The 18411-nt window shown below is 40.0% G+C and overlaps 1 protein-coding gene across 7 annotated transcripts in view; it reads right to left on the reverse strand.

Moving 5' to 3' along the window:
- ARHGEF12 (Rho guanine nucleotide exchange factor 12) overlaps window positions 1-18411 on the reverse strand; it is a 79011-nt gene that overhangs the window by 11177 nt on the left and 49423 nt on the right. For 5 of the 7 annotated variants that reach the window (XM_050715017.1, XM_050715016.1, XM_035555953.2 and 2 more), the window contains 23 exons: window positions 17788-17880; window positions 17061-17171; window positions 16466-16564; window positions 15792-15834; window positions 15288-15393; window positions 14361-14498; window positions 13821-13853; window positions 12951-13065; window positions 11739-11844; window positions 11291-11503; window positions 10700-10829; window positions 10345-10380; window positions 9559-9713; window positions 9148-9294; window positions 8289-8374; window positions 6532-6657; window positions 5623-5737; window positions 4099-4199; window positions 3763-3840; window positions 2258-2333; window positions 1680-1847; window positions 1086-1173; window positions 145-234 (listed from right to left, as the gene is read on the reverse strand). In XM_050715017.1, coding sequence (XP_050570974.1) covers window positions 145-234; window positions 1086-1173; window positions 1680-1847; window positions 2258-2333; window positions 3763-3840; window positions 4099-4199; window positions 5623-5737; window positions 6532-6657; window positions 8289-8374; window positions 9148-9294; window positions 9559-9713; window positions 10345-10380; window positions 10700-10829; window positions 11291-11503; window positions 11739-11844; window positions 12951-13065; window positions 13821-13853; window positions 14361-14498; window positions 15288-15393; window positions 15792-15834; window positions 16466-16564; window positions 17061-17171; window positions 17788-17880 — 2453 coding nt within the window. The remainder of the gene's footprint in view (window positions 1-144; window positions 235-1085; window positions 1174-1679; window positions 1848-2257; window positions 2334-3762; window positions 3841-4098; window positions 4200-5622; window positions 5738-6531; window positions 6658-8288; window positions 8375-9147; window positions 9295-9558; window positions 9714-10344; window positions 10381-10699; window positions 10830-11290; window positions 11504-11738; window positions 11845-12950; window positions 13066-13820; window positions 13854-14360; window positions 14499-15287; window positions 15394-15791; window positions 15835-16465; window positions 16565-17060; window positions 17172-17787; window positions 17881-18411) is intronic. The other 2 variants (XM_050715014.1, XM_050715015.1) reach the window with 1 other exon arrangement.

The raw sequence follows: 18411 nt of genomic DNA on the forward strand, positions 1-18411 counted from the left end.
GAGGAAGGAATGAATACAAGCTTTTAGTCACCTGTATCTGAATTACTGCATGACAAGCAGAGCTCTGGCTGACAATCTTCGAGTAGAAGAGGGATTACCAGAAAAAGAATACCAGCCCTTCCTCCCCCAGCTGCTTTTACTTACTCGCCAGGTCCTGACTGTGGTAATGGAATCACTCTTCTGGTACTCTCCATTTTTACAGTCCCCGCCATCTGAGCTATAAGGTCCTGCCACCTGCATAAAGATATCAAATAAAAATATGCAAGATGTGAAGCACAACGACTACTGCTCCATTCAACAGTTTTTAAATCCAGCTAATATCATCACTGCTTTTCCTATCAACAGAAACGACTAATCCTGTTGCATAGTTGCCTTAGTTTTTTTAATCCTGTTACAGTCAGTGCCTCAGTAATACCTTGCAGCCACAAGTGAAACACCACAGCTTAATGCTCACCTCACCAGGATACTACTCAGCGGAAGGAAATGAATGACAGGACCTTAGCAGGAGCCATCAAGTGAAGCAGTTGTATTTATATATAAATACATATGAAAGCATTAAGTAACCTTTCACGCAGAATTGAATAGTTTAATATGTGACACACTACAACAGTTGCTACGTATCGTACAAGTCTATGCCCTGCTTATGCGCTGGAAGAAAAGCACTTGTACCAAAGAGGAAAAAGTGTAGGTAGGGCCTCACATTCAGGCACTGTGGATGCTGATGATGCCAGTATCAAACTCTGCAAAACTAAGCGGTTCTGCAGGAAGATGCAGGATGATTTCAGTGACTTATCTGGCAGTCAGTCACATAAGACCAAGAATTGCAATTTTTTGTTTTATACGTATCTGTATATATAAATACACTCATTTTTGTGTATACACCCTCTCCCTGCTTTTTAGAAGCTGGGAGATACTATGCTTGGATACTCCCCATGGAGGCAAACATAGTTATGTTTTCAGCTAAGCTTAGATAAGGAACTCAGGTAATTCCTGGACACCTGCAGAGTTACTACACACAAGCAGATGTAAAAGTTCTCTCAAGTACAACAAATCACACAGCAGATGGAACCGAACCAATTACTTACACATTCTTCTCTGAAACCGTCTGTGCCACCAGTTCATAAATATGAGCGCCATTTTCTGACATGGAGATGACGAAGAAAGCTTTGTTATCTGGAGCAACACAGGGAGGGAGGAATTTAATTAGATGCCTTGTTCCGTACAGCTTTCTGAAAATTCCTAGAACTGGACATAACCCCAACCAGAAGCAGTGAAAGAAGAGTTCATGAAATAAACCTATAATGCTATCATATACAAAGACAGATCTTTCTCTGTCCAGGAGATTTGTCTGTTAGTTCAAACTGCTTTGAGACATATTCTTCCCCTCTTTTCCCTCATAATGATTTGCATTTCTAGAGTACTTTTCATCTAATAAAATCAGACTACTTTAACTTAGAGGTCTATTTATAACTCAAGCTGTGCCTAAAAAGGTTATTAACGATGCAGAGAAGTTAAGCAGCTCATACAGCATTACAGAGCAAGACATTGGACAACCAAGAATTAAGCCTACGCATTTCTGCATGTTCTACTGTGGAACTCTAGACAAAACCAACTGTCCTCAACTGATCTAATCTTCATTTCTGGCTTCCTCCTTTGCTTTCCCCATTGGTTACACTGACCTGTTGCCACCTGACGAACCAGAACAGTGTTCAGCTTGATGATAGGACTGAAGGTGTGTTTGCTATCAGCTGTTGATGCCAAGATTTTACTGTGACACTTCAAGACCAGTTTATCATCCTGTTTCTGCAACAGCACCAGAATGTCCTCCAGGAGCAGAGTGTAGAGATCTGTACAGAGCGCAAAAGAACCCAGAATGAGTTAAAGATTCATGGTTTTCTATCACACCCCTGCAGAAAGAAAAAAGCTGCATTTTTGATTACTCATGCAGAGGCACTAATCAGTGCTATGCCATTCTAGGCAAAGCTTGCAAATCTTCCTCATCAAAACTAGAGCAGAGAGCTACAGATGGGATTGGATCATCTCACGACTGACTGCTGTGTCCCTGCATGGCCTTAATGATACTCCAGCACATTTCAGAATTGACAAGAATAATTTAATCAGCTCTGAGAAACACATACACATTATTATAGGCGGCAGTACAGATCATAATTGGAAACTGCATAAATGCTTTCTCTCTCCCCCCCCTCAGCAAACACATACAAACCCAACTCTACATCAGCTGATGAACAGGACTCACCAATAGTTTTGTCACGATTAACCTTCCAAGTTAGAGGTCCTTCATGAAGCATTTTTCTCTTTGTTAGATCCAAGTTCTGCCAGCAAGGGAAAGAAAAAAAAAGTAGCAATATGAAATTTTTATAGAAGCATGGAACGGTAAAGCATGGGAATTTCAGAGGGAAAGCTACAGATAGGCACTCCAGTGTGGAAGTGAGCAGCTAAACCCAGTATGGAAAAAGAAACGTGGATCAGGAATTAGGTATGCTTGTAAACCAAAATCTTGTGAGAGGTGTTTGCTGTCATTCTTCCTCATTCACTGCTCTTTTGCAGATACTGGGAGTGCCAGGGTGGAGAACTGTCCTTCCAAGTCAAGCTCCTAATGCATTAGGTTGTCTTCTGATTTCTAGGAGGAGTTTTTCCAATATCCCATACAAAGTTTGCAGTTCTAGTATTATAACAGGTTAATGCTTCAGCACTCTATTTGCAAGTCAAGTATGCCTACAAATGACACACTGATATAAAAATCATTCCAATGATCTGATGGACTTTATAATGTCAATGGATTCTTCAGACATTTCAGTGCTTGTGACATTTAGATCTGCAGGCAAGTAGAAGTGACAATTTTCACAAGTCATTCCTTCCAAGTCTCAGAGTCTACAATCAATAACAGCAAGATTTCATAACTGCCAGTAAGTTCTTCATTTCCTAACTAAATGCTTGCAAGTTTATTTGTGGAAGACTACATAATACAGATTTACAGAGAAGTCTTCATATAAAAATGTCTTTGGATACGTGCTGACTTTGGGGAAGGTAGGGGAGTGATAAATAAACAACACAATCTATGCATGAGACAGACACAGATAGTGGTCAGAATGAAATGGGGTTAAAGTATCAAAACATCATCATCCATCTGAGACATGAAAATTTCCTAGAGTTAATTTTGCTCTGAGCGTGTTTTTGCTCATTCCATTTATCAGCAGTTGACACCAAGTAACCAGCTTTATTAATGTAATTGCAAGAATTTATAGGAGCCACAGTACTTGTAGCAATGGACTTAGAATTTTACTTGGCTATACCTGTGGATCCCCTACACTAATTAGCACCTCTATCAGCTCTTCTTTTAAAGCCTAAACTAATGACTCCCTGAGGCCACCCCATTTTCAACAGCACAACTAAGACACGATTATGTGACAGGCATACCCACTGTAAGATTTACCATCCTCTAAGTACCTCCTACGTGATACAGAAGTGCATTAGCTTGCAGGCCCTTAACATTTATCTCACACGACTTACAAGCTCTATCAGCTCTTCTATGTGCAGAACCACGTTGTTACATCCAGAGATCTTCAGGAATACAGCAAAATTCAAGCTTCTGAACCCAATGATTTTATTTTTTGTACAGAAATGTATATGCCAAAGGCCATTTGATTGTACATCAGAAGACTGCAGTAGAAAGAGCCACAAATTGAACAATAGCGTTGCAGTAATGGTGCACCGAGCAATTACTTCAGTGTCGTGACTTACCCTGAACTCATCCATCATGGGATCCTCAGATTGCTTCAAGTAGGAGAGGTCAAGACGACGCTGATAATCTTCCAAATGCTGAAAAAAATGCATTGGAGACAGTCACTTTGATAAGCAAAACTAACTACTAGAGTCAGAGAGCAAGCAAACATGAATACTTCTATGTTCCCAAAGGCCTGGGATTCCTGCTCTCATAGGAACACTTGGGCCACAAAGCACCTTTAAGCACAATATACAGTCACTAGCACAGAGATTCTAGCCATCTTAAGCAGCCTTTTTCCCTTCATCTCTCTCTCTTCTCCCCAACCCTTAATGCTCACTCCTTTCACCTCCTACCTGCTTGTTCTCAGATTCCTTGACAGCCTGGTTCACGTGGTTAAGAACCTGACGACAATGATCTGCTGCTTTCTTCACTTTCTCTTTCTCTTCAGGCAGTTCTGTAAGAGGACAAGGAAATACAGTAACGTTCTCTGATAAAGGATGAAAAGGCTACAAATCTAGCACAGTTTGCTGTCCAAAAATTCGAGAAAGGGAACTCAAATCTGCAGAACACCCGATCAATAAAAGCACTCCATTTCAAAGGTGAAATGATGGGAACACATCTGTGATGGGAGAGAATTCCGTCTGCCCTACTCTGATGATGACCACAGACAGCCCAGACTGCACTTTTTTATATTTATTTTTTAAAGGGCTTACGACAACTGTTCACTGCACAAACATGAATCGGTGAAGTATTCTGAGTAACACAAAAAGTTTACTAAGACTCCACTGTGGTACAAAGAGAGCATTGGGACAGATGCTTGAAGTCACACACAGCCAGCTAGCCAAAGACCCAGCTTTACTGAGTGGCTGCTTCAGCAAGTGACCACTGGCTTCTGCATTCAATTCTTTATTTATTTACACTGGAAGAGAGAAACAAAGAAAATATAATAGAGAATATCAAAAAGTTGCTACCTAATAGCCTTTTCCACCCAGATACCCTGTATTTACTTTAACAGCTTAAAAAATATGTCTCTCTGGCTACATACATGCAGCCTTACTATAAAAACCAGTCTTGCACTACAGGAAGAACAAACAAAAGACACTTTTCCAGCCAATGTCTCTTGATCATACACAAATAGACATAGGTGAACCCCATCAATTCTCACTACCACGAGCCACATTATGCATTTAGTTAACTGGCAAATAAACAAGGACATCAAGGATAATGGAGTATCACATGCTTTCTTAATTATGTTTAGAGTGAACTTGTAAGCGCAGTATATTTTTTACGAGTAATGAAATTAGACTGCAGCAGGTATCTGTTAGTAAACATGTAAAGGCATTTTGCAGTATTATTAATCCTCTTTTTGCCACCACCCTGCTGCAGCCTCCTTTGAGGAAGCCGTAGAGAACAAGGAGGTCTCCCCTAAGTCTCCTTTTCTCTAAGCTTTTTCTCCTGGTTCCCTCAGCTGGTCCTCATAAGACTAGATCTCTAGACCCTTCACTAGCTTTGTTGTCCTTCTTTGGGCACGCTCCAGCACCTCGATGTCCTTCTTGTAGTGAGGGGCCCAAAACTGAACACGGTGTTAGAGGTGTTCAAACCCAACATGGACTGCCACTCACCTATTTCAAAATGCAATTCTCACCCTCCCCCTTTTTTTCCCCTAAGAAAAAAAAAAAATTAATTGAGAAACAAAGACTGGATTTTTTAAATAGTTTTTTTGTTTTTAACTTGCTCTCCAGTGAGGTCACAATGAAAACAGACAGTGACCCATAAAATTGAACTGAACTTCAATACATGCTTTGAAATCACATTTGCTTAGAAAACCTGCTGTGCTGCAACCACCAACCATGGGCTACCTAGTGGAAATGCTTTACCTGTGTACTTAGCAATGTTATCCAGCAGAAGGGGGTACTTAGTCAACCTCTGCATCTCTGTGGGAATGATATCCTTCAGCTGCAACCGGCGACACAGTGGATTACTCTCAGCATCCTAAAATTAAACAGCACAATAACTACATTTGTCATTTTTATTAAGACTATAATTACCTGAACGTGTAACATCTATTCATCACATAAATGTCTATTACTTCACTTTCTGGTAATTAAATACAAGACAAGAAATGCCAAGATCTATCATTCAGACAACACATCCTCTCTCCATTTGCAATTACATATAGGAAAGGCTGATCACAAAAGCAGCAGCTTCCTTCCCTCATTACTTCACAGAGGCCTGGTGCTATCACCAATCAATCTCAGTCACTGCCATACAGGAAAGACATCAGTTTAGCCTTTCAAGCTATAGCAAAACTACAGTACATTTTTCAAAATAACATCAACCCTCATATTACAGCAGTTCTTCCCAGCCTGTGGTAATGAAGATAATGTTCTCCTCTCCAAATGCCACAAGTATTCGAGTCCCTTTCCTGGTGGGCAGAATAGGTGTACAACATCTGTCTTCTGACTGTGGCATGCTTCAAAATTGCACTGCTATAAGCAGTTTTCCCCGCAGAAGTACTCATCTTTAGGAAACAGCCACCTCAAGTGACATGCGATTTTCCTGCCTAGGACAGCTTTTCCTTCCTGCATTGCAACGGGACGTTATGCAGTCCCCTCCCTCCAGAAACGATTAGAAGAGATAAATACAGTGCTGGAAATGATCCCAATCTGAAGGCAATGTTAAGCATAATCTCATTAATGATAACAACTTTACCTACAGCCCTTCATTATCCCATACTGGCCATCAGCCGCACTCTCAGGCAGATCAAACCCTTGCATAAAATTCACCTGCACGAAAGTCTGGAAACGAGAGTCCTTCTTCTGACGCGATTTTATGACCTCTAGAGCAAAGGGCTGGTTACTGCAGAACGTGGCAGTTGCGTGTTTTATCTTCTCCTCTGCTGCTCCACTAAACTGTGCCAGAAAACCATGAAAAGTCAAAATTAGACCCAACTTCAGCATGTGCCATTGATAAAATAGGATAGAATAGAATAGAACAGAACAGAACAGAACAGGTTCAGTTGGAAGGGACCTACAAAGACCAGTGTTTGACCACCCCCTCAGTAAATATTTTTTTCCTAATACCCAGTCTGAATCTCCCCGGCACAGCTTTGTGCTGTTCCCTTGAGTTCTATCTATATATGAGAAGTCATTTCTATGGAAGACAGCATTTTAAACATCCTGGTTTTAAGGGTTTATCTTCCCCGTCTACTGAGGAACCCCTTACATGTCAAACTCTACAGTTCTCCTGTCTCCAGCTTCTACCACATCCAATCATTTCTATAAATGCACTGCTGATTCAGGGAGAGAATACAATGCCATGTCTCCACTGTTAGCTGTAAGAGAAGTGGAAAAAACTGCACCCAAATGAATGACAAGGGATTATTTACCACACTGTTGGCCAGCAAAGCCAAGACCAAAGGTCTTGCTTCTCAGGGACACCCATTCTTAAAGACCAAAATATAACATAATATCTTGTTTCCTAAATGAAAATATTACAGAAACATGGCTGGGGAAAATGATAGCCATGAACAGGGCTGAGAAATGTGCCGCAGATGACAGATGGCTAATCTGTCACTCCAACTTTTCCCATTCCTGCTACCCAATCTGTGATGCAGCATAGTAACTCCTGAAAATACTCACTCTGGAGAACAAGATCCTTTTTTTTTTTTTTTTTTTTGTTTGTTTGTTTCAGCCACTTAGCCAGACACTAGTCAAAAAAATATAACTATCAATCTGTAACGCTTAGCTTGCTCTAGCTTGCTCAAAAATGAATGCAGAAGGTATTTTTTGCCTTTTCACAGCACACAGGGGAGAACTGAAGGGGTTGGAGGTGTTCCTCTACTAGCCATGTCTGATTTTCATTTTCTTTTCTTTTTTCTGAAATACTAGACAAGTAGTGGGATTAAAAAAATAATAATTCACAAGAGACTTCTGCATGAACAGCTGAAAAGAATAAGCAGATCAATCTTCAATCCTAAATTATGTAGGCTTGAAAACAAACAACAAAACAGAAGACTCCCAAGAGAGATGGTTTTGGTTTTTGTTTTTTAAAGAATTTATATCACTCCTGCTCTTGTCATTTGGATCTCAGAAATCTGAAACGATGCCTGCAACAGTGCTACAAAATTGAAGAGGTTCAGCTATGTAAATTCTAGGATTGGAAAACAGTATTTTAAAATACCTTTAACTGCACCACAGGCAACACAAGGCATATTTCAATATTATTGCAATAAACTGTGCTATTACATTTTTCAAAATCCTACTCTCGGTTTACGTCTCCAGAACTAAGCTTCTGTTCTACCAACACATCAAGAGGCAATGTTTTTTTTCTCCTTTAAATGACTTCTGTCTCTAGACAGATGAAAATCCTATGAGTTGTTCCTGCTTTCTTTCAACCCTCTTTCTCTAGCTCTGTGTTGGCTCCATAGAAATGACAACTCTCAGACCTTCAGTTCCTATTAGCTGGGAATGACCTTCATTAACCTCTGACTCCAGTTGCAATTTTATGAAACATATTTTCAAGTACAAAAAATGGAGTTTACCCAAGAAAGCAAGTCCTCCCCAATTTGATCAATAACAGAAGTCTCGTTCCTTTTTCGGACTGCTTTCATCTGATCGTTCAACGCAACTTAGGGGAAAAAAAAAAAAAAGGAGATTTTATTAGTATCGATTAAATTGTGTTTGATTTTCAGCATTTATTTTAAAATAACACCAATTTGAATAAAAGACTAGACTTAGAATTATTTCAATTACTTAAAGTGTCCTGCAACATAATAAATTTAGCAGAATATCTACGAAAATGCTATGTTCCTCCTTTGCACTTCTATCTCACCTGTATTCAAATGACCCCTAAGAACCTCTCCAGTCTATCTTTCCTGAGGCTCAATATCATTGACCTTTTAAAAACACAAGAAAAATGTAGAATACACTTCAAGCCACCTGCCTAACATTTTACAACTTACTATTCAGTGGCAGAGCTGAAATTCTGACTCTGAACAGCCCTTTCTCTAAACAATTAGAAAGGGTGACCCTTCAAAACCACCTGCAAGACATCAATCCTTTCACTTGTTTTCATAATTTCTTCAACAACAGTTACAACTTTTTGAACATTGGCCTACAAAGACCATTCATCAAAGCATTGCTCTTTTCATCAAAACATGAACGAGCACAAGAGAATCTGCGTAAACAGATACAGAAAAGCAAGCATCTGAAACACCGGACGCATGCATTCTTTATAAAAATACCTTTGTAAATTAGAAATGGGAGAATTGTGTGTGAAAGGAAAAAGTGTTATAGGAAGCTGCCTCTTGTTTCCTGTTCACCTGCATAAATTTTTCAGATATCTGTATCCTGAATTTCAGCTGAAACTGCGAAGCTGAAAAGCACCTCAGCTACTCTTACCATGAAGCCCGAGGATATCCTCCAGATTTGAAAAGATTTTCCGTTTGTCACTGGAGTTCAGGATCCCTTCCCGGGTGACACGCTGGTAGAAAACATTATGCAGAACCTTCAGAGTGCGGACATGAGCTCTCTCGGTGTAAAACAGCTCTGAAGAGAGAGGGGAGGGCAGGATTGTTAACTACTGACTTAAAGAGGTGTAGCAATGTGGGATCGGTCTCATCTCAGGATACTTTTCAGTAGCAAATACAAGTTTCACACACATGAACTGTGGAAACCAAAAGTAATACATGGCTACTACTTTGGATAGATTGGTGAAAAGAGACCTTGTTTTAGATGTTAAGAACTCCAAAGCTCTGCAAGACAAGATTTTAACTTTGCACTTGGTGAGCTAGGAAAAAATATTCATCTCACCGTTAATCACTTCTTGGCGCTTGATTTCATAGGGTTTCAGCCCCATCAACACTTCCCGGCTCACAAGTTGCTGCCAGTTGGGAGGGTCCATGTCCGTGTCAAAATCATACAGCTCATCTTCACTTTGTACATCTGCGAAACCGACACTGTCCATCCTAAGAAGAAAAAGTAGGTCAGACAACTGCCATTTTAGGCATGGATGTAAGGAAGAAAGAAGAGAAAAATCTAAGTATACGTAGCAGTTGTAAAGCATTATGAATATGCCCTCCAGTAAGCTGTTGTATGTCAGAAGCTACAAACACATTTTGTAATTTTGCCCTTTACAGGACAACTAAGAGTGAATATCTGTTCTTACAGTATTTTCACAAACCTCCTTTTAATGATACAGATAAAATAATTTGCTTAAGATCGAATAGCAAGCCAGTGAATGGGCAGGTTACAATTTCTTTCCTCTGCTTATCTGCAGATACAGAGCTAACAGAAACATACACACTTAAAAAGAAAACCTGGAAATCACAATTCCATAGCCCATCAATTCAAATCAGTAGATAAAACACTTAAAATATTTCACCCATAGATCAAAGGGTTTATCTGCATATGATCTGCTCCACCTGTCCTATACACAGATGCCAATGCCTCTTTTCATATATGAGTTATTTAAGAACAGGAAAGATCAGGCAGGCAATCATACTGCCTCAGAACAATGAACGCTGCAGCATTCAGCTTTATAACCTATTAAAATCTCAATAAATTCAGTGAAGCTCAAACAGTTATAAGCACACTCACTTGCGAAAAGGCTTTGGTGTTCCCATTTCGACAACTCTGCAAAAAAAGAAAGAAAGGGATTATGAGGGAACCACGCAAGAACTTCACCCCACTCAGACATTCAGCATAAATTCAGAGTAAAGGCCTAACCTCCTAACCCCAATGTTTTGTCCATTTCTCAGCCTCACCCTCCTGAGAGCAGACACAGACCAGTATTTCCTTCTTCTACTAATAACGTTTAATGCAAACGTTGTGACTAGTGTTTTATAGAGCCGGCTTCACCACCCCTTGTCAAAACCACCACTGCCACCAGCCTGTCCAGCAACAGCTATCCAACAGCCACTGCCCCATCCAAGCAAGCAGGGCACTCATTTACCTCTCAGATTCTCCCTCCTCCTCTGGCAAGTTTTCCAAGGGAGATGGGAATTCAAAAGTATTATTAGGTGTGCGGGGTGTGCCATCCACACAGTCATTAGCAGGTGGTGCTTCTCCAGTCTGCTTCGAGCCTACAAAAAAATGTGTAAGAAATGTCAAGAACTGTATCAAATTAGAGTACCTAAGAGAACTTCACAATCTCTTCATAGCCTCTTGATTCATAGCCTCATTTCAACTTAGAGCTGGAGGAAGTGAATTTGTAGCTTGGTAAGAAAAATCCCCATGATATGTGTTTCCAGGTAATACTGACTTGTGATTACAAAGGCAGGCACCTGGGGATGCTTTTTTCCTGTTGGATGATCCAATGCCACCATGACAGAAGCCACCAGACAACAACTTCTGGCCATGACAAGACTTCCTAACTTAAACCAGAGACTAAGTCAGAAAACATGACGAAGCACCCAGGAAAATCATGTCTAGTGACACAGAAACATGTCCCAATTTGTCAGGCTCCTTGCATTAGAAGTGTGCCTTCCATATCCTATTCACAACACAATTTTCAATAGTCCCTCTTCAGTAGTATCATCCTAACCTGCTTCACTGTCCTTGCTTCCCTCTGGAGATGAAAAGGGACCCGTTGCCAAAGGAGACATTGGGTTGGCAGGTGCGTAGGGTGCATCTGTTCCATCACTGGAGGACCCACTCTGGCGCATCTTGCCAGAATCCGGTGGTTCTGGGCTAACAGAAGATGCTGTAGGTAAGTGCTTTGGATGGCGCTGCTTCTGTATTTCCATGGCTCTGCCAACTAAACAAACACAGAGTCATTACATTGCTGAAAGAGCTTTTACCTGTTCCCAGTAACCAAAAGAAGTATTTCAGGACAACTACTTTAATTAAGATTTGCCTATCGTTAAAAACATGGTTTAAAATCAAAAATTTTACTAAGTCTTTTGTTGTTGTTGTTGTTGTTGTTAAACAGCAGAGACTAACTGGCTTTCATACAAGTAGCGGGGGTACATACATTTCCTTGTCTGACATACTTGCACTGCTGTCATGTCGGCTTGGTCTCCTCGGTGGGCCCAGAATATTAGGAAAGCCTCTTCTCTTTCCTTTTTCATCTCCTTCTTTCTCTTTCTTGATACTTTGCTGCATTAATATACAACAAAGAAAAGCAGAGTAAACAGGAAACTCATTTCTTCAGGCTCAATTATTTACTGGGATATTGACTAATTCTTTAGAACAGCAGCAGCAGTTTGGTACAAGAAAAGCTTATTTGTCATAAAGCAGGTTTTAAAGTTACCCAGGGGTCAGCATCCTGCAGCATACCAGGCAAAGACAGTACGGACAGCCTACGAGTGGTGTGTACCAGGGTTTGCAGCAGGGAGCCACAGCATCTTAAGAGATGCGTCTGTTAAAAGCAAGAACTCACACAGCCTGGTTTTAACTTAACGGGAGCCAGAAACCACTCTCTTCCCTAGGGCAAGACACCCATTTACAGTGACCACTAGCTCCTTGTTTCTCCGAAGAACAACATCTTGTGACTCCAAACCACCACAAACATACAGACTCTAATCTGGGGAAGAAAAATACAACTTAGCAAACCACGTCAGAAAGGCTGCTAATGCTTAATGTAAACTTTTCACACTGTCAGTGCAGAACTGCTCACGACAGCCTTAACATTCAAAGGAGGCTGAACACCGATGAAAATACACAGCTGCTGTGACCAGACATGGCCACACCGTGGGAGATCACTGAACACACCCACGGAGATGGAGTTTTGGTGAAAAAACTCATTATATAAACGGGGGAGTGTGGGTGGCAGGAAGAGTAGCTTTCCTGCACCACAAAGCCTTTGTTTTTGGGCAAGTTTCTCAAGAAAAAACCTTAAGTATACCGGCCAACAGACTGATGGGTTTAATGAGGTCCTGAGTTCTGACAGCTTTAATGAGGTCCTCAAATTATTTAATATTGTAGTACGTGAAACGTTTATCACCCAAAGTTTTAATAAGTCTAGAACCGTGAAAAGGAAGGTAATTAATTTATAATTGAGGTGTCTGAAAACATATGTACAACTCAATCTCAGCTGTTAGGTTTTCTGTGCAGATTGATAATGCTATATCCTGTTGGTGCAATGAAGACTGTAAAAATCATACCAACTTCTAGTGTGTCACGCAAAAGTCTATTCTGAATTCTATTGAAGCACCCATGTCAGACAGTTTTAAACGAATGTGCTCTGGTCACAACACTACTACCTTGATCTTTGGCAAGAAACCAATACGGCCACGCTTCTGCTCCAGGTTCCGAGGCTCTTTAACTTTGACTCCCAGATGCTTCATGTAAGTAAGGATCACGTATTGCATTGTGGAACTGCCAAATAAACACAAGGAAAGAAGATGGATGTTAAGGAGAAATGTACTGGGGAAAATCCATCTTGTCAAGAAAATGAAATAGGTCAAATGCAAAGGTTCCGTGGAGAAATGAACCATTTCTGGATTAAAGGAAGTTGAGTGATTTTGTCTGTTTGTTTTAATATGAAACTATGTGTTACATACAATGGAAAATACTCAGCCAATATTATAACCTATCCTTTTGTAAATAACAGATGCAGTTTATGAAAGGCGTACCAGCCTAAGAGGTAAAAATATATATATTTTTTAAGAATTACACAGAAACTTCTAAGCTCATACACTAAGTACATATCTGAAGTCATATTACGGGAGTTACAGTAAAAATCAGTAACAGTAAAAGGTGTAGTAGCTGTAGTGAGTATAGTAAAAGCTACCCAGCTAGTTGTAGGGTGCCAAACAAACTGAACAGGGCAAGGCATCACTTAAATATTAGACTGGACTGAAGCAGCTACAGAACCAAACCAAAGAAACAGATGAGCTCTCAGAAACAGTAACTTTTTCTGGTCTGAAACAAAAGAAACAAACTTCACAACAAGGAGAGGCTGGAAACGAGATTGATACTTCAAGTTAATTATGCCAGCAGATTTAGAAAATAAGAGTTTGGAGCTACGGCCAGCAGAGGGCTGCCTTGTTCTGTTCAGCAAAGAGAGCCAGCAGAGCAAGCATCAGCAACGGGGTTCTTACTTCAGACTAAGCCCACACAACTTCCATTACCTCTTTTCTTCCTCCAAAGGCTGAGATGTCATCCTAAAAACAAGAGAGAATGTAAAAAGGAAACAATAATTAACTAACAATTAACAGCCAGTCATATCCAGCGAGAGTGTCAGCAGTAGTATTCAAAGTGTCCTTTGGCATATAAGAAAGCCCCAGGAAAAGGAAACAAAAATGAAAGTTCAGTTAGGAAAATCGGGTTCAGCTCACATTAAAAAAAAAAAAAAAAAAAAAAAGGTTATGAAACTATAGGTTTCTACAGCCCAGAAGAAGGACCCTGACCTAACAATGCACAACACAACAACAGAAGCATACCTCTGCTATCTGAACAGTAGCCTCCCTTAAAAAGATATATGGACTTCAGCTAAATATTAACATATTTTTTGCTGTCATTACTGAAATATATGTTGGTAGCAAAATGGGGAAGCAATATAAATGTAGTGGTGTAAAATTACTTCTAGTTATTAATTCCTTTGCTCTGCTGCTGTAAGGTTCAGGGTGAAACCGTTTTTAACTCCCACAATTATACTTGCTGATACTCACAAGACTTCCTCAATTTTGGCAATAATCTGTTCTGCACATGCTCTTTCCTTCTCCACCGCGTTCCGATCACGAACCCTTTCTGCATCCAGCTTGGTCAGCTCTCCTTCTGCCAGGGTCAATCCCATACTACGTTTCTGCCTGAAATACAGAGAGAGGGAAGCATCACTCGAAACTGAGTACTGACTTGTAACAAGGAAAGGCAACCTCTTGACATTCAGAATGTCAAGCAAGTTGCATTATTGGTTTCTGAACAAGAATGGAGAGGTCATCACAGTTCTCTGTAACATTTGCATTCACTGTAAAACAAAGCTAATAAAGTTGTACGATATTTATCAAGAGAGCTAGCCATGGCAATGGCCAAGCAAAAGTGGTCGTTCTTTTTGCAGTATCCCAGGTTGTACATTTGAAGCATCTACTTGAACTCAGACACTTTTAGCTGTGAAAAAGTCCATTATATCTTTTGCTACAGCATCTCATGTTGGCACAGAATGCTCGCAACTGTACAAGAAAGGGCATATTAATTATTAAATTCTACCATATGCTCATGACAGCTCTCTAAAGTGGATTATTTCTTGTCCAAAGGAGAGCAAAAATAAAAAAGGATATAAACTGATTACAAACGTGCTTAGTAAGAAAGATTCATGTAACATCACCTAAGTAATAATATTCTAAAATTGCCTAAAATAACCTCTAGGAATAAATAAACAAATCTCTAACAAAGATCTTGCAAAGAACTAGTTGCAGCACAGTGTCAAAAAACATTCAAGTGTTGGTCAGGGTGACCCCGTAGGCCCTCTTCAGTGCCATCTTCCTGTTCAGTCTGAGATGAATTACTATGTCCCTTGAGTTTGGACTTCTCCCATAACGGACATGTTGACTGAGGGCAGGTATGAATTAAACTAAAGCTGCACGGGCAACTGTTGTTACCTGAAGTCTTCCAGATTCCTCTGAACTTCTGGACAGACTTTATCTTGCATAGTTTGTATATAGTGGCGATGAAGTTCTTCAGGAATGAGCTCTGGCCTTCTTTTGTCTGCAAGCCAGAAGAGAAAGTTAAGAGATTATTCTTTTGAGAACAGTGATAGCCCATGCTACATTAGAATAAAGTCACTCATTCACATCTTTGACCCATCCAAGAGTACCCTTTTGCTTTTCACTTACTGATAATATGAATTTTACAGCATTAACTGTAAAAAGATTTAGTCACATCCAGTATTAGACTAAAAAATACACATGCCAATGTGGCCAGTGCTTCTCACTACTAATGCATGTATCAGAGCATGCATAATGCCCTCCATAAGAAACAAATATTTATTTGTCTCTTCCTGTAAACACATGATACCGTATATCTGAAGTAACCCTAAGTGCATTTCAGAAATTTCCTTGGACTGCCTTGAACAGCAGAAGCTGCAGAAGTAGATAGTGCCTTACCTAGATCTACGGAGATTTCATCTGGAACTGGAACTTTAAGATTCTGTTAAAAAGAAAAAAAAAATGGAAAGAAAAAAAAAAGACTGGGGGAACATACACAACAAACAGCACCCCAATTAAACATACAATGCATACAGTACAACCCCCTCAAAAAACAAAACCTACAACCTTAACACCTAAAGTTATCATGAGGGAGGCTCCCATCTTGAATATGTATTATATTACACAAGGATTATTTCATCTTAGCATGCGATACTAGCCTCTGCTACACTACGTGGTAGTCTGATTTATGATGGTAAAGAAGCTTCGCAGGCTTTCCACCAGACATACAAAATTGCCCAATCCTTGCAACAGCCACGTCAATATATGCAGTTGTTATTAACTAAAAGGGAATCTATAACAACTAAAGCTAGCTTACACATCACAGAAATACTACTCCTATCAGACAATGCATTCTCTGTGACATACAGACTTACCCAGGCATCTGAGCCTATTTACCATTCATTTTGCCTTATTTAGTGGTATCATTTTAACCAAAAGAAAAAACAAAAAAACGCTATTGATTCTGGAGGACTTATATAACTCCTGAGTTTCTTCCAGTTCAGGAGAGCGAAGAATGGTAAAAGTCAACTTCCTGGATACACCTGAAAACGAGAGAAAGGTCTGGAACTTACTGCAGTTCGGTCCAAGAAGAACTGGTAAAACTCAAGAAAGACACGCCGAGTCTCTTTGGAGTTGGTCTGCTTGTACAGGTCTGTGTAAAGGTAGCACAACTGTGGGAAAGAGGAGGAGAAGAAATTAGGAGATACAATGAGAACTCTTCTAACACACCAAACTCAAATCTTTCTTTCCTCTATTTCAAAGAATTCAGCATTGCTGGATTGTGAGTCTTCCTAGCTACCTTCAGCCACCTAGACTGCACAGGTAACCTCATCTAGTCAGCTAGGCTGCCCCTGTAATCAGTGGAGGAGGGAAGGGAAAAGAGAAACGGAGATCAGACCTTCCTTGTAGATAACTAATCCCACTACCTTAGGCTGGAATTAAATGCTTTCAAGAGCTAAATATTTATTTGTAAACCACTGAATGTAAAGGAGACAGTTCTCTTCGTCCTTCTCTTCCTTTATCTGAAATACCCTCGTGCCTGCACAGAATCTCTATTTGCTGATCCAGTGGTGTCACTGGTAATGCTACACAAGAACAAGGAGATCCTGAAATACTCTGGTTAAGACTACAAATTTTGGCCACGGAAACAATTCCAGAACATCTTACCAATGCTGCAGGGTCAAACTGGGACACCACATGATGCAGAAGAACAGCAAGGTGAGCTGGGCGAGATTTCAGGAGCTCAATGTTTTGGAAACAGCTGCACTGTCCATTAATCTGCAGAGATACAAGGAAACTATTTGAATTATTCAAGAAAGCTACCGTGCAAAAAAATAACAAGCTTCTTCCTACAGCTTAGCTCCTCATTTGTTTAATTAAAATAAAAACTGAACAATTCCAGAGCCTTTGCAATGCCATTCTAACATCCCAGGAAGAGTTTACAGTGGGAACATTTCTTTTAAATACACCCCTGAACACTGACTACAATATAATGACACATAGCTCAGAGCAAAGGAGAGCTAAAATAACTCAGAATCAGTATGTCAAAAGCCATAGCAGCTGTACTGCTGTGACTATAATGCAGAACTGTTAATAGAAACTTAATAAACAGAAGGAAATCAAATAAGGCAAATGAATTTCTAGAAAGCTTGAATTTGTAAGAAGAAAGATTAACAGAAAGAATCAAAGACAGAATATTGTCATAAAATCCCCAAGTGTTACTATTTGGTATGATCAGCAGTAACAAGAATCACATGCCTTAATTCTTAATTCACCACATGAAAACTGTTAAATAAAAAGAAGCAATGGAGTCCTTGCAGTTTAGGCACAGAAAAAACAGAATTCTGGTTGAGGTAGGGAGAAGGGGTGGCTGAGGGCTAAAAGTCATTCCCACCTGCTCCTGCTCAGTGTCAAAGTCATCATCCTCTGCTCCAATGATCTGAGGCCCTATGCGGCATGAAGGACTTCCAACACTCGACTGAGAATCCTGGGGCGAGTCAGAAGTGTGAGAAGGGAGGGACGAAAAGTACAGCTCTGTTAGTGTCTTGGAACAGTAAACTTTCTTTACCTAGTCAAAAATATCACCATCACTTTAATTCTTCTTTTCAAATTGCAAAAGAAACCCATGTGCCTTTATTCAACCTTGTCCGAGTTTATAGTTGCGAGATCCCCTTTAGAATGTTTCTCCCGAGTTGGAAGCATTCAGAAATGTCAAATCAGATGACTCAAAACCAATTGCATCATCTGCAGACTTCTGAGTACATTAAACATGGAGCATATGACAAATGACAGCTTTGTACAAATGGAGAAATATGACTTCAGAAAGTCATGCAAATGAGGGAAAAATACTTCAGAAGTCATCCTGTGGAAGACGGCAGTACTTTCAGATAGCTCAGAACTTCCTGCTATGTTCCACTTTTATCCATTTTCGAGGCCATCCCTGATAATACCAGCCTTATAATTACTTGAATATCCTAAAGACTGGTTTTCATTTAGGGTTGGACTCAAGGAATAAAAT

Source organism: Cygnus atratus, chromosome 22, assembly GCF_013377495.2.
Source record: "Cygnus atratus isolate AKBS03 ecotype Queensland, Australia chromosome 22, CAtr_DNAZoo_HiC_assembly, whole genome shotgun sequence".
Lineage (NCBI taxonomy): Eukaryota > Metazoa > Chordata > Aves > Anseriformes > Anatidae > Cygnus > Cygnus atratus.